At 36.6% G+C, this 16350-nt stretch overlaps 1 protein-coding gene across 2 annotated transcripts; it reads right to left on the bottom strand.

Annotated features, from left to right (window-relative positions):
- Positions 1-3: 3 nt before the first annotated feature.
- On the bottom strand, positions 4-7359 carry LOC103327490 (disease resistance protein At4g27190-like). 2 transcript variants are annotated; one of them, XR_016126369.1, is made up of 8 exons: positions 6857-7359; positions 6324-6419; positions 3627-6226; positions 2661-3053; positions 1910-2563; positions 681-1502; positions 513-606; positions 4-410 (listed from the first exon to the last, which is right to left on the bottom strand). XR_016126369.1 is itself a non-coding variant. In XM_089051185.1 (7 exons), exons 3-7 carry the CDS (start codon positions 6186-6188, stop codon positions 571-573), a joined length of 4467 nt encoding a protein of 1488 aa, XP_088907311.1. In that variant the 5' UTR covers positions 6189-6226; positions 6324-6419; positions 6857-7359; the 3' UTR covers positions 4-570. The 2 variants fall into 2 exon arrangements, 1 of the variants encoding a protein (XP_088907311.1); XM_089051185.1 differs by having other exon boundaries at positions 4-606.
- Positions 7360-16350: the final 8991 nt, after the last annotated feature.

Consider the following 16350-nt stretch of genomic DNA (forward strand, 5'->3'; position numbering starts at 1 on the left):
GGGTACTGGAAGAAATACCAAGATTTATGAATTTGATTACAATTTATTGAATTGCACAAATCAGAGTAAGCAATTCCCAATCACTAGGTGCACGCACCAAATGCAACTGAACACAGCAGGAAAAAACAAAATTAACAAAAGAGGTAACAGATGAAGTCCCCATTTGCAACCAGCACAATAGCAGAGTTGAGAGACAACCAAATCCCTAAAGCCAAAAGTAGAGACTAGAGAGCTATATAGGCGTCGCAACACAAGCATAACACAACAGGAATTGGAATGCCTGAATGCCAACACAAATCACGCAACCATTTCCAAATTCTTAGGCCTGTGCCTTGAGGCCGCCGCTTGCAAGCTTGTGTCAAACAATTAACATTGATCAGATCGGCAATGGCGCGCAAGGGCAGGAACAGCTGGGTGAGGGTGGGGTAGAGAGAACTGTCAGAACGAGTAAAAACGTATTTATCAAATGGTATCCACTACATACTTATTTAATGGTACCAGTATATGCTTACAGTGAAACTAATTAGGAATTGATGTGGTGGAAACTATGGAATATGGAGTCTTGCAGCATTAATTTGTATGGGCAATCAGCTGCTTCCTCCCTCCCTGGAAATATATTGTTGAGCATTACAACGAAACATACGACCATACAGTTTATTAATATGAATGACAACTTATACCGTATCATTGCCATCATCTTCTTTTTTTTCTTCTACTTCCTCTGTTATTTGTTGTCTTTCTGGTCTTGAACCACTTTGGATCAATAACCCATCAGGGGAAATCTTCAACTCAATCAGGCATTCCTCGATGATTAAAGAGTTTAAGGATGGGACTCTGACAATGCAATTTCCTGATGAGCAGAAGTCTCGCAAACTTGGTAGATAATAAAGTTTCAAATGTTGCAAGCAGCTGAAAGCAATCTCGTAATAATTTCCTGAATCTTCATCTTCGTTGCTTGCCACTATCTCTATCATGCTTTCACAATTCTCAACTTCCAAGCTTTTGAGTTGGTGTAAACATTTAGCCACCGAATAAGTTGTTAAGTATTTCAGTCCCTCACAATTTACTACGTGTAAAGTGGTTAGATTCCGAAATGATATTGTGGATAAAGTTAGATTCTTTAATCTTGCACAGCTGTACACCTTCAGAATTTCCAAGTTTGGGAAAATTGATTCGGAGTTGTCATTCCCTAGATGCATTAGCTCCTGCATCCTGCTGAGAATCAAATTCTTTATGTGTGGGAAGGTCGTCCCAACTGCATCTACTTCCCCACTACTAGTTCCTTCATACACAGATATTTCTTTCCAAGGACCATTATAAACATAGAGCGCTTCAAGATTATGTAATTTCTCAAGGAAATGAAATGACTGGGGGTGTGCACAAGAAAATGCAATCTCTTTTAGATTGATAAACAACTCTGCTGGGAGTGGACCATGCGCTTCATACCAAATCTTCGTGTTCTCGTCCAAGTGCAATACTTCCAAGTTGGGGAATGGATTACCCTGAAATATTATCAAGATATCATTATCAACTCACTTACTTCAATAGAATAATATCAGTCACTACCCTCGAGAAAAGGGCGGGACGACTTACTTGGTCAGTTGCATAACTAAATACTATACTCATCTAAATTATTTTAACTTTCAAAAGCCCTTTTTCTTTATTTAAATTTTCGAGTCTTTATTTTGTTGTATACATGTCTTATGTTAGTAACTTACTACTCCTTTTAACCTCCTCAACTATTGTTTTCATTCAACAGATGTGCTTTAAAGTTTTTGACATGGTGGAGGTCGAAAATTCATTTTAATAAAAGAAAAATCTCTAATACTTAAAAATAATAAAAATTGCAAAGAAAATATCTTAAGAAGAATTTAGCTACAAGAGCAAATTGTGCAAGAGAATTTTGTACCTTGTCAACTAACAAGAAAGGTTGTTTGATTGATGTACAAAAAAGGCCCGAATAAAGTCTTTCTTGGAATCTTGAATATTCGGATGCAAAAATCTCCACTTTACCACATTCAAAGAATACCAATGTTTTGAGTGATGGCCACTTGGAAACATGCAGCCCCGGATAGAAACTCCTCAGTTGGGGCAGATATAGAAATTGCACAAGTGTTACTTTAGAGAACACAAACTCAGGTGTCGTTTCTACTCCTTTGGCAACAATTTCCTCCAATATTCCACATTTGCGCACAATCAACTCCCTTAACTGCTGAAGACCTTTGGCCACTGAGGCTGGAAAGATATTTTTCAAACTCTCACACGAATCCATCACCACATAATCCATATTTGGGCACTCAAAAGTTTTCAACTGAGTAGTTGATGTGTCATATGTTTGTTCAAATACCACTTGTAGTGACTTGCATTGTTCTGTTTTTAAAGTGTCTAAAGCATTCAATCTTCCCATCATACTTGGCGCGAAGATATTTGTTAGACTGTGGCATCTCAAAACTTCAACTTTTTTGACCTTTTGAAAAGAGTCTGGGGCAAGTTGGCGGTGCCATATAGTCCTCAACTTAGGCATGTCATAGATCATCAAGCTCTCCAAACTAGGAAATCCTACCTGTAGATAGGGCAAATTCATCATATGAACCTTTTTCTTTCACGTTAATTGGAAACAAATTTTGAAATGAAAAGAAATAAAGGTATATATAATTCACCTTTTCATCCAAAAGACAGTATTGTACATCAATCTCTTCAGTTTGTTTACGTACTGTAACGTTTTCACACTTCGAATGAAAGATGAATACCCCTAGTTCACCACAATCTTCTAGATGCAACAGCTCTAAGGATGGAAATTCCACATAACTTCCTGAGCAGAATCTGGTGAGGCTTGGAAGATGTTGCAGCTGTAGATGTTTCAGCTTGGGAAATATGTTATCTGTATTTTCCTCACTGCTACCAATTTTTGTTAATATCTCTTCCATGATTTGACAACTAGCTATCTCAAGATGTGTGAGTTGGACAAGACTTGTAGCCATGGAAAATGAAAACAAGAATCTTAAACCATCACATTGATGCAAGATCAAGTGTGTTAAGTTGGGCATCAGAACCTGTGTATAGTAAAAAATTCACATTTAATTAGGAAATGACAATTTACATGCTGATCAGTTATATAGAATCCACAATAAGTAGACAAAAAGTAAAGGTCTAATATGACATAACTAGTAACTAGTAACTTATTAGCTTACTATGCCCTTGAACTTCCATTAATAGAATGTTGTATAAAAATGTGGTAACTTAATAGCATTTTCCGAGAAAAAGTGGAGTATAAAAATGTATTTGAAAAAGAAAAAGTTGGCCTCAAAGTTTATTGAAGATCATATTTCATTATAAATAGACTTTCAAGAATGCATCATGCTTTCGTCATAATATGAATCATTGAATATTGTACACTAATTAAAAGCGAATACCTTTTCTTTCTCAATCAAAAACTAATAAATTAATGAACTGTTTAAATGAATTGTAACTTGGATTTAATTTCAATCCTAGTACTACATAATCCCTGCATAAAGAATATGCATTATTTAAATGGATTACGTTCTACCTGCAGAAAGAATGACCAAAATGAAAAATATACAAAAGCAACTTTATTTGTTCAGAAATAAATATAGAACAAATCGTACCTCCCCATTCATGAAAAGTTTCGTGGGTCCACCAATTTCATTCTCCAAAATGATTTCTTCGGCCTCTGTACTTACAACTGACCTGCTGCCTTTGGAGGAGAAACCAATAAGCTTTGGCAGATTCCGCAAAGTCAAAGATCGTAACTCTTGAAAAGGCTGAGGTATGAGGTTGTCACGAGATAGTGACTCCAAGATGGGGAAGGCATGCCTCGAGTTAATGACAGCTGTAACTTCATCATTGTTTTGGACATGGAGATTCTTCAGTTGTTTACCACTGTCACTTTCTAATATATAGGAAATAATATTTGCAGCCTCCATCCCATCCAAGTACAAATCTTCACATCTCTTTAGCAGCAATTTTATACCTTGGTCGAATTGACTGTCTGTAGTGAGCTTGAGTTTTAACTTGTTAGAGAAGGTTCCGTAATTTCTAGGATATAGCCAACAATCACCAATAAGTATGGTGTATCTTTCTAACCTTATATCCAAGAACATGTTTGCTAGAAGAAGCTTAGCATCTGGAATATGTATCTCTAATGCAGTTAGTTGACGCAATTGTTTCAGCTCTGACACGCTCGCATTACTTCTTCCATCATTTAAATCTCCTTCCCATTCCTTAAAGCTTCCCATTCTCAAGTCTTCTAGACTTGTTAAGCTTGATATAACGCCAGGTGAGATCAGTACAAGTTCAGAGCAACCAGTCAAATCCAACAATTGTAGACGAGTCAATTGCCCTATTTGTTTGGGCAACTCCTTAACCTGGGACTTTATAAGGCTAAGAATTTTCAAGTTTGTTAGCTGTCCAACTAGAGCTATGTCCTCCAACACGCAAACATCTAAACACAAAGTTTGAAGATTTGTTAGGAATTGAAGAGATGGAGGTGGTGATGGAATACACAGTCCGGTTACATCCAACACTTTGAGTTCCTTCATCTCTTCAAAAAAGTTGCTAGGGATTTCAAGCGAGTAGTCTCTCTCACGACTCCCCAAGAGAAAAAAATTCAGTTTTGGGCATTCCCAAGGTACTTCGGGAAGCTTGGGGATAGTACAGCGTCGGAGAGAGATTAGAGAGCAGTCTTTACTTGGACTTTCATCCAACTCTGTATAATAATCTCTTGAGAAGACATGTTGATCTCTAGATGCAATTCGGACAGCAACATCTCGCACAACATCATGCATTCTAACAATTCCATCGTCATAACCATCAAGCAACAGACAAGAATCTTTTAGTTTTTTAACCAACGACAGCAATGCATTCCGTGCCTCAGTCACTGTGCGAACATTTTTAAACAAACTCAAACCTATAGTATATTTCAACAAGTCAGAGAGAAAGAAACCATTGTTACTTTGTGCCATTATTCCACATAGCAAGAACAACGGCCTAAGCTCCTTGCTATCCAATTGATTGTAACTCCACTCTATTATGAAGAATGCTTTATATGTGAATTCTTTTTGCTCAAAATTTTTGAAGCGCCTCGAGGTATCTTTCCATTCTTCTAAAGAACTCTCTCTTAAACCTCTTGCAACTGCAACAACTAAAATAGGCAAACCTCCGCATTTTTTGGCTATTTCAGTTGCTACTTCATGTATACGGTCATCTTTAATAACAGCACCTGCCTTCTTCTCAAACAAACTCAAACTTTCTTGTTCACATAAAAGGTCAAGCGGAAAATTCTTTTGCGTACCCATCTCAGAAAATAAAACTTCCTTATCTCTAGATGTCAACAAGAAATTACAAGTCCGGACATGGACAAGTCCCACAGCCTCCAAATCAATTCTTCTCGAAACATCATCTAAAATTACAAGAGTGTTCTTGTCTTTTATCCTGCGCCATAAACAATTTGCCCTTACTGCCATACTTTGAGGTTCCTTCACTTCCATGCCTAACTTTTCAGCAATTTCTTTTTGAATTTCCATGTCGTTTTTTCCTTTTACATCAAGTATTATAACCACATCATCAAATAACTTTTCTTTATTAGCTTGTCTGAAAACTTCTTTGGCGAGTGTTGTCTTTCCAACGCCCCCCAATCCGTACACCCCAATCATGTTGGTATCAGAATTTTTCAGTTCCTCCATGATTTGCTTCAGCATTGAAGTCCTTGATTCAAAGGCCGTGTATTCTTTAGAGGGTATGGCACATATATCTTCTACTGGAGCTTCGTAAGAAACACTGGGAAACTCTTCTTTTGCATGTAGCTCAATCTTTTTTGCCAATTTTGCTGATTTCCTGCTAAACTGATGATACGAAACCAGATTAGGACATACTCCACGGAAACACTTTGTCTTTGCTTGGCCTTCATTTCCCAAAATCTTTTCTGCCTCTTGAGTGATCCCATCTGCTTCTTTTCTCCAGTTCTGGACATCAGTTTCTACTCCTTTACCATTTCTTTCAACTTCATCAACCCTATGCTTCATCCGGTCTTTGGCAGCATCTAAGTTCTTCAATTGGCTCCTCAGACTTTCAAGGTTGCTTTTGTAGTTAATTAGATAACCCATTTGCCTCCCAACTGGTTCAACTGCGTACTCAATTATTTTAGAAATAATTCCGGTGAAGATCTCCATGGTTCTTTTTGCTTTGCTTTGGAATGAGACTCTTGTATCTGTTGAATAAAAGAACCCAAAAACAAGAAAATGAAAAAGTGTAAAAGAAAGAATATTAAACCAATTGAAATTAAGAAAGGAAACTAAGGGGCATACCTTAGCTTGTGAGACTAAGCTTAAATAGAAGAACACAGAGTATCAGTATGCAACACTTTTCCTTTCGTTTTTGCAGGAAGCTTTTTCTGGAAACAACTGTAAAGTGAAAGTGTAATAAAGATAAGTGAAACAAAATGCACGACTCTCAAATCTCGAAATGAAAAGAATAGGTGGGCCACAGTTTTCCTTTAATTTTTTGTTTTAGTAATGTTTTAATTTTTGTAACTTTTTTAAATTTCTTTAATCGAAGGGACAAATTTCTAAAGGAAAAAAATTAGTTGGATTTAATTCTGAAATATTTATTAATTAGGTTCAAATAAAGCTACCCATAACAAAAATAAGAACATAAAATAGCAGAGCAAATATATGAAAAAAAAAACAAATAAGGAAATAAAAAGACGCACCTTATACCTTAAACGAAAAAAATTAGTTGGATTTACTTCTGAAATAAAATAAAGCTACCCATGACAAAAATAAGAACATAAAATAGCAGAGGAAAATGAGAAAAACAAAGGAGGACATAAAAAACACACCTTATACCTCTCTCGTTTCTTTTGGTTACGAATGAGATCAGTTCCCTTCAAATGAGACAAAGCTGAACTGCCACTACTTTTTTTTTTTTTTGCTTTGAAAGGAAAAGCAAACGAAAGTGATAGTAACAAAACGAAATCGAGGGTGTGATGAAAACCAGAATATCTGAAGGCAGTAATTTTTTGTTTTTATTTTTTTGATTGGATTTTTAATTAGGAAAGTAAAGAAGTATATCTAAGCAAAAGCTGGTTGCTGCAGCCTGCAATGAAAAAACTGAAGGTTTCTCCTGCAATGAAGAAACTAAAGGTTGTTGACTGAAAGGGCATGCGAAGGAGACGCTTAATCAGTGAGGGTGGTAGTAAATGAAGACACAGGAGCTATTATTTCAAAACAAAGGCACTCAATTATTGTTTTTCCATCAACCAAACCCAAACTTAATCAGTGGTCGCATATAAAACGAGATGTGTATGTACAAAAGGCGCCGGAAATATAGAAAAAATATGGAAATTTCCATCTGCTGAGCACCACGAGAGAGAAAATACGAGTGAGGAGAGGGAATTGGTGCTTTAATCATAAAAACCAAAAGTTAGACGCCCAATGAACACAGAGTGCGCCTGTGGCATCAGCGCACTAACCACTTGGTCTCCAAAAATCCAAACGTCTATATGATAAACGGTAGTGCTTCTCTCTCCGTTCAAAATCAACGGTTCAGATCTCGGGCAATTGAAATGCACTCATTCGCAAAATCACAATTCCACCATCACTACCAGTTCTTGTTGGATAAAAATCATTTCTTTTCTGAATTTAAAATTTTAAAAGTTATCATTGATAACCATGGTGGAAAGAAAGTATTTCAGATCTAGGTTTAGAGAGAGAAATGAATGAAAGGTAAAGCTCTGTATATTTATCAGAAGTGTTTTCTTACATGATAATGAAATGAACTAATCACAAGCTTATATAGCTGTGTAACAATGACTCCTTCACTAATCTGAGCTTAACAGAATAACTAATTAGACTAACAAGAGTAACTAATCAGATTAACAAACACGTGAAGAGCTAACAGACTTGCCACCTCAACAAGTACACGTGTCAGCACATCATACTGTTATCATCCCCCTCAATCTCAGCTGGGGGTGAGCTAAGACTGAGATTGCCACAGTGTTTGACAAACAGGGGACTATGAAGACCCTTGGTAAGAATATCAGCCACTTGCTCATCAGTAGAAACATATTGAACAATGAGATCTTTGTTTTGAACTTTCTCCCAAATGAAGTGGAAATCGATATCCATATGCTTGATACGAGAATGAAGTACCGGATTAGCACTTAGTGCTAAAGCAGACAAGTTATCACTGTGTAAAATTGGAGCTTCAGGAATAACCATATGTAAATCGCATAACAGCTGTCTAATCCATGAAACCTCTGCAGCACAATGAGCAAAAGCTCGATATTCAGCCTCTGTGGAGCTTCGGGAAACTGAAGCTTGCTTTTTAGAAGCCCAAGAGATTGGATTATGGCCAAGAAAAACTGCATAACCAGTGGTGGATCGACAAGTGTTTGGGTCACCAGCCCAGTCGGCATCACAATAGCCGGAGAGAAGCATAGTGCCGGAGATAAAGCGATCCCATGCTGCAGAGTACCTTGCAGATACCGAAGAATTCTTTTGACAAAACCAAAATGAACATCAGTGGGATTATGCATGAACTGACAGACGGTATTAACTGCAAAGGCTATGTCTGGACGAGTGAAGGTTAAATATTGTAGGGCCCCGACAATACTGCGATACAATGTAGGATCACTAAGAGCAAGACCATCAGTTGTTAAAGCTTGTTGATGAGGTTTTGAGGGTGTACTACAAGGTTTACACGTATCCATGGCAGCCTTCTTGATTAAATCCTTAGCATACTTAGCTTGATTGACAAACATATTGCCATTAGCCTGATAGTGAATCTCAATACCAAGAAAATATTTGAGCTGACCCATATCCTTGAGTTCGAATACTTCCCCAAGATCACGAATAACAGAGTTGACAAGGGCAGGATTAGATCCTGTGAGGATGATATCATCAACATACAATAAAAGAATAAGAATATCAGAAGAAGTTTTCTTGATAAAAAGGCTTGGATCAGAAGGAGACACTATGAACCCCAGAGTAGGTAAATATCCTGTAAATTTGGCATTCCATGCACGAGGAGCTTGTTTTAAGCCATATAGGGACTTCTGAAGTTTACAGACAAAATCAGGATATGTAGGATCAACAAAGCCTTGAGGCTGCTTCATGAAGACTTCTTCTTAGAGCTCGCCATGAAGAAATGCGTTCTTAACATCTAGTTGACGTAATTTCCGTTGAAATTGAACTGCCAGACCCAAAATCAAACGAACTGTAGTATGTCGAACCACAGGACTGAATGTTTCGTCATAATCTAGACCATATTCTTGACTAAACCCTTGTGCTACAAGCCTGGCCTTATATCGAGAAATAGTACCATCTGCATTCTTTTTAACTTTAAAAATTCACTTGTACCCAACAATGTTTGTATGAGAAGGAGGAGGAACTAAAGTCCAGGTGCCTTGTTGGTGAAGGGCTTGAATTTCTTCGGACATGGCGTGTTGCCACTAAGGCTTTCCAAGTGCTGCCTTGAAATGAGCAGTGTATCAGGCTCGAGTGATAGAATGAAGTGAGTAGTAAAGCTCAGTACTCAGGAAATTGCCTATCTGGATAATGCCAGACTTAGACCGAGTCTGCATAGGATGACAATTATTGGGACTAGCTGATCTTGAATGAGCGGACTCATAAGAATCAGATATATGAGGTAATATGACTTCCAGTTGGTCAGCAGAGATGATTGGCAGCATATTGTTATCAGATGTTGTGGCACCAGCAGATGATGTAGAATCAAAAATGGTAGGAGAGAGCCTGGGTGAGGAAGTAGAATGCATGCTAGGACTGAGTAAAGGCTGAACCGCAGGAGAAGAGGATGGTGGTGATGGCATAATGACAGGGACCGGTGACATACCAGATGGAGAGGCAAGAGAAGATTGTGATATAGATGGGGTAGCCAAATAATATCGGTGAGCCTTGAAGGGAAACACATCTTCATTGTAGACTACATGTCTAGAAATTAGAACTTTCTGGTTTTGAGGGTTGTAACAATAAACTCCTTTATATCCCATTGAGAACCCCAAAAAGACACACTGCTGGGAGCGAGGTTCAAGCTTATGTGCACTGTATGGTCTGAGCAAAGGATAAATTGTTGAACCAAATATTTTAATAGAGAGAAAATCTGGTAATGTACCATAGAGCTTGGAATATGGAGATTGCATGTGTAGAGTGCGACTTGTCATTCTATTGATTAAGAATGTGGCATGTGTAGCAGCATAATACCAAAATTGAAGAGGAAGACTGGCTGTAGTTAAAAGAGAAAGTGCAGTTTCAATAATATGCCTATTTTTTCTCTCGGCTACTCCATTTTGCTGAGGAGTATATGGACAAGATATGTGATGAACGATGCCTTTAGATGCCAAAAATTAGTGAACACCTTACTAGTATACTTTCCTCCACCATCAGATTGAAAGAACTGAACATGAGCTTGATAGTGATTCACAATATACGCATAGAACTTGCAAAATACTGAGAAAACATCTGATTTATTTAATAAGAGAAACACCCACATGAACCTGGTACAATCATCAATGAAGGTAAGGTAATATCTATAGCCTCCTAAAGCAATACAAGCAGAAGGCCCCCAGGCATCGGAGTGCAGCTTAGAAAAGGGTTTGGAAGAAATGGTAGAAGAAGAAGGAAAATGTAATTTATGCATTTTTCCTTGTAAACATGATTCACAAAGGGCATATGTAGGATCTGGAGTAACAGAAATGTGAGAAGTCTTGAGCATGTGTTGAAGCACTTCATTGGTGACATGGCCCAGTCGGAGATGCCACAGTTTAGTCTTTACCTGATGACCAAGCAAAGCATGAGAACTTGATGATATGATAGAATTCTTGATTTGCGAACTGGAGCAAACTGATGAGGTTGTAACACTTGCGGAAGAATCATACTCTTTATTTGAGACAAATGGAGAGGCCTTGATCCCAGGGGAAAGAAACTGAGGAATGGAATAGAGACCTTTATTACTTTGACCCTGAAATAGAAGGGTGTTGGTTTGTTTGTCCTGCACAAATATGTGATGCTCATAAAAAATAACCCTGCAATTGTTATCGCGACAGAGTTGATAGACAGAGAGTAGATTTGCTGCAAGTTTAGGGACATGATATATAGTATTTAAATGTAGGGTGCCTGGTAAAGCAGTTAAAGTAGAGGAACCAATATGATTGATGCCCAGACCTTCTCCATTCCCCACAGTAATCTTGTCATCAGAATGATAAGGAGCAGATTATGAACATTGGGAGTCATATGATGAGATGCTCCACTGTCAACTATCCACAGATCATTTGGAGTAAATGAGGGAGAGATATTGGCAGTCATGGCTTGCAGAGATTATAGAGGAGGAGTGCCTTTGGTAGGCAAAATTGGACCTGTGGTAATAGTTCAATACGATGTGACCATTCTTTCCACATATCTGACATTCAAGTACAGGAGAAGAAGAACTCTCTGGAATTCGATAATATCAGTTTGGAGCTGTATGACCTCTCTTGTTACATATTTGGCATTCCGGGATGGGCTGATTCTGATTCCTGGAGTTTGAAGAAAACCTTGGTGAAAAACCGCCTCGATTATTAGAAGAAAACCGACCACCTGGACCCCGTCCTCTAGGAGTGAAGGCAGAAGAGGACCCGGATGAGTGAGAAGACTTATGTGACGAAGATGATGGCACATTAGGCAGTGGTGCAGAAGTCTTGAAACCATTAAGCCCCGTACCAGAAGAATAAGAGGACTATGGATGAGCAGTTAGTGTCCCAACAATAGAAGCGATGGCTGATCTTGGCAGGAGCTTGAGCATGAGACGATGAACCATATTCAACACTGAGCAAACCAGTCATATTATGATGCATAGCAATTATGCGTGACTCAATATTCTTCTCGGCAATTAAGAGATATGCTCGGAAGTCCTTAAGTGATATTGGTGTGTCACGAGCCACCAAGACAGTCTTAATGATGTCAAACTCAGGTGGTAGACCATTTAAGGCTGCAATGATTATATCATCATCAGAGAGCTTGATACTTGCTGTAGAGAGTTGGTCTCGAATATGCTTTAGCCTAAGTAAAAATTTATCTATAGAATCCCCTCCTTTGTGAATGGTATAGAACTCTGTTTTAAGTTGATTGATGCAAGCTCTTGAGATAGAGGCATATCGATCAGTGAGACTCAACCAAGCTTCTCGTGCAGATTTACACCCAACTACATATTCAATGGCATCATCTGATAGCGTAGCAATGAGTAGGCTAAGCAAAGCCTTATCCAGTTGAAGCCAATGTCGATAGTCCTTAGAAATCTCAGTAGTTACTCCCTCAGATTCAGTAACAACATATTTAGGTGGACACACAGAGGTGCCATCAAAGTGACCATATAGATCATAGCCTTGAAGGACAGATTGCAATTGATAATTCCATTTCACAAAATTATCATCATTGAGTCGAATAGTAATGACTCCTAAGAGACCGTCAATTTTTGGAACAGAAAAAGTCATATTTGCCTTGTGCTTCAACAATTGTGTGGCAAAGAAATCTCAGATAAGTGCTTCAAAGAAATCTCAGATAAGTGCTTCGTGCTTCAAAGAAATCTTAGAGACATGCTTCGTGCTTCAAGAATTTAGAGAAGTATGTTGTGTGCTTCAAGAAATCATAGACAACATAATTGAATAAGACCGAATCGAGTCAAGAAGAGGAATATCAGGCATACCAGAGGTGAATTCATCACCGAGTCAAGAAGAAGAGCACACGAAGAAGATTGGCGAACAACAATTGCAGAATCGCCAGAAATATGAGCAAACTGGACAGAACCACAAGCAGCCACTGATTTGCCATTGTTGCAATTTGAGAGCTCGAAAATGAAATTAGCAGTGATACAGTAGAGCGGGCTTTGAGATTGTGGAGCGGAAGCGTAAAATATCAGGAATCGATGAGCCGAAGCTCTGATACCATGATAACCATGGTGGAAATAAAGTATTTTAGATCTAGGTTTAGAGAGAGAAATGAATGAAAGCTAAAGCTCTGTATATTTCTCAGAAGTGTTTTCTTACATGATAATGAAATGAACTAATCACAAGCTTATATAGCTGTGTAACAATGACTCCTTCACTAATATGAGCTTAACAGAATAACTAATTAGACTAACGAGAGTAACTAATCAGATTAACAAACATGTGAAGAGCTAACAGACTTGCCACCTCAGCAAGTACACGTGTCAGCACATCATACTGTTATCAATCATTAGTAAGAAAAAATAAAATAAACCTAAACACACATAATTAATTTATAAGGTTAACACAAAGAAAATCGAATATACATAATTGTATTTACATCTTCTCAATTGGAATAAAAAATCACATTTACATCATCCAAATATAAAAAGAACGTAAAAGTGGCTTTACACCTTGGATTTTACACCTCCCATTGTGAATGCTCTAACAAATTGTAAGTGAACTTTGAATGTATCAATAAAATAGTATCAAGTGAGCTTTGAACTCCATCTTTAAAAAAAGTTGTAATTATGTTTCATTCCTATTGTTTAGTCAGATTTGTCAAATATAAAAATTAAAATTAAATATTAAAAGACGTACCGTATTCCTTAATTATCTCTTATGAGGGTAGTTGCTCTTCAAGTCCTTTGGTTATGAAACACTGGAGTTTTCACGTCTAGGCGTGTCCTTCAAACGCAATATACCTCTTTCCTTCTTTCTTTATTATTATTATTATAATATTTTTTTTCTGGTTTAGATTTTGAAATTTGAGAAGTAAGAAAGCAAAACTAAAAGAAGGATAATTAGTATGAATATGAAATAAGAAAGCCCCACTCTCTATAGGGAGTGGGGGGCAGTGCCTTTGCAATGACAAGACCAAAAGACCAAATGGAAGAATTTTACCAATTGAGACCGACCGTGAAGCAACAGCCCCTTATTATTTCATTTTAAGCATCGTTCCAAGCGTACTGTCAGATATTTTTTTAACCAAACACCTTTTATTCAATTTTAGGCATCATCTTAAGGTATTTAAAAGTTGACAGATAATGCAAAACGGAATTTAGTTGAATAAAAAAGGGTCTTAATTTACATACTAGTGATTTTATGTTTGAATCGAATCACCATAGTATCTTAGTAGTGTGTGTGAAACTCTCCTCTCTTTGTAGTTTAGACCATTACTTGTACTAAAAAAAATCTCCCCCTTTTTTACTCGAGTGTTATCAATAAACTCTTGGTATATAACACATTTATATGTTTATTAATAGTTATGAAATATGAACTTGAACCCCACTTATATTATATTACATGAACTCTATGTGTTTGTGACACAACTTAAGACCCAAACTTTAAAGAGATTTAATTGTGCAAAAGGTTATTGTTAGAAAATGAAATGTTTAATATTAATAATAATATTTATATTTTTTTCAATTTAAATGGAATTCGGATGTGTGATTCTGGTTTAAAATGAGACCCATTTGCGTTTAATTGAACAAGTGAAAACCTAAAAGACAATACACATTTCAGTTATTGCCGTGCCGTATTAATTAAATATGACTTACAAAGTGATTGATTGAATTGAATGCACAGTCAATTTGCTCTAGTCTCGAAGTTTTCTGAGAATTCATATTCTTAAAAGTTTTTAAATATATATGTACTGTTTTACGTTTACAATGCTATTTTAATAATTATTTGTATTAGTAAATATATATACACATTTGAATAACTATAAATTATATTATTTGTTTTTCTCTAAATCCTTAGATATTTCTTGTGTATTAAAAAGCTAAAGAAAATCTGTTTTTATCTTTATAAGCAAGTTAACTAGGACAAAAGGATTGACTTGGTAATTTATTATTATTATTATTATTATTATTATTATTATATATATATATATATATATATATACATATACATATGAGTTTAATCATCTTAAGATGGAGTGGACGTGTGGATTAGGCACATGCATATTTCATTCTTGTCACCAATATATGTGTCATTGTTTTAAAGCTTAGAGCTTGTGTGTGTTTGACAGCTCCTGTAAGAAGTTAGATTTTATCTTCCTATATTCGTATTTATCCTTATTCATTAAGCTTATCCATATATATTCTTACTTCATGCCCAAGTTTTGTAAAAGTATAAATAAGGCCTCTCCCCTATTTTGTCAATAACAAAAATGAGAACCAGAGAAATGAAGTAAAATACCACAGAGAGAGAGAGAGAGAGAGAGAGAGAGAGAGAGAGAGGGCTTAGCTTGTATTTTCTTAAATTGGAGCAATGCTTTGGAATCGAGGTAGGGATTTCTTGGGAGACTTTACATAAGATTGATTTAATTAAATTTCGTGAGCTCTATATTATGTGTGATATTGTATAATGTTCTTGATATGAGATATTTATGCATTGTGAACTATTTGAATAATGTTGGCATAATTATATCATGTCATGGTAACTGGTTGGAGTTGTTGGGTGGAGAAGATAATAATGGAAAAGAGGGTAATGGAAATAGTCTTTTGTGTAGTTAAGTCTAACTCTTGGCAGGTACCAGGTCTCAGGGATCCTCTGTGCACATGGTTTTTATTGGGTGATTCGGGACTGGCGAAAGGGAGTTAGACAAGATGACTAACAAAAGGGGAATTGTGGGATGATTGAAATGAGTGTTAGTTCATATAAATACGCATTCAGGACCAAGTGGTATAAGCATGGTATGGGACGTGCAAGTCTGCTTGTCCAGTTATATGAATTAACGGGAGTAGATGAAGAGCATTCATGCATTATTATTATTAATGTGATAATAATGGGAATTGTGAGATGATTGAAATGGGTGTTAGTTCATATAAATACGCATTCGGGACCAAGTGGTATAAGCATAGTATGGGACGTGCAAGTCTGCTTGTCCAGTTATATGAATTAACGGGAGTAGATGAAGAGCATTCATGCATTATTATTATTAATGTGATATTTGGTTGTGTGATTGCATGTCACTTAATTTAGTTATATCAATCTACTGTAATAAGGTCTCATGTCCCTACTAAGCTGTAGTTGCTCACCCCTCACCATGTTTAATTTTTCAGATGAATTAGTGGGCAAGAAAAGGAATAAACCAATTGAAGTTGAATTAGATGAGAGTGATAGAGCTTTATTTATTAATTGTAAAGTTGTAAGATTTTGGAGCTATTTTTATAAGAGAAGTTTATTTTATAGTAAATTTGGCTTACACCCTTCAAATTCAATTTGCCGTATCTAAAACCCTTCACTTTTTGTTCCTATAAATAATACCCAATTTGTATAAATAAAAACCCATGACTAGGATTCAACTCAGCAAGTTACCTAATTAAGCATAAAATCTGATTTATTGTACT

This window comes from Prunus mume, linkage group LG4 (assembly GCF_029339155.1).
Source record: "Prunus mume cultivar Tortuosa linkage group LG4, ASM2933915v1, whole genome shotgun sequence".
Taxonomy (NCBI): Eukaryota; Viridiplantae; Streptophyta; class Magnoliopsida; order Rosales; family Rosaceae; genus Prunus; species Prunus mume.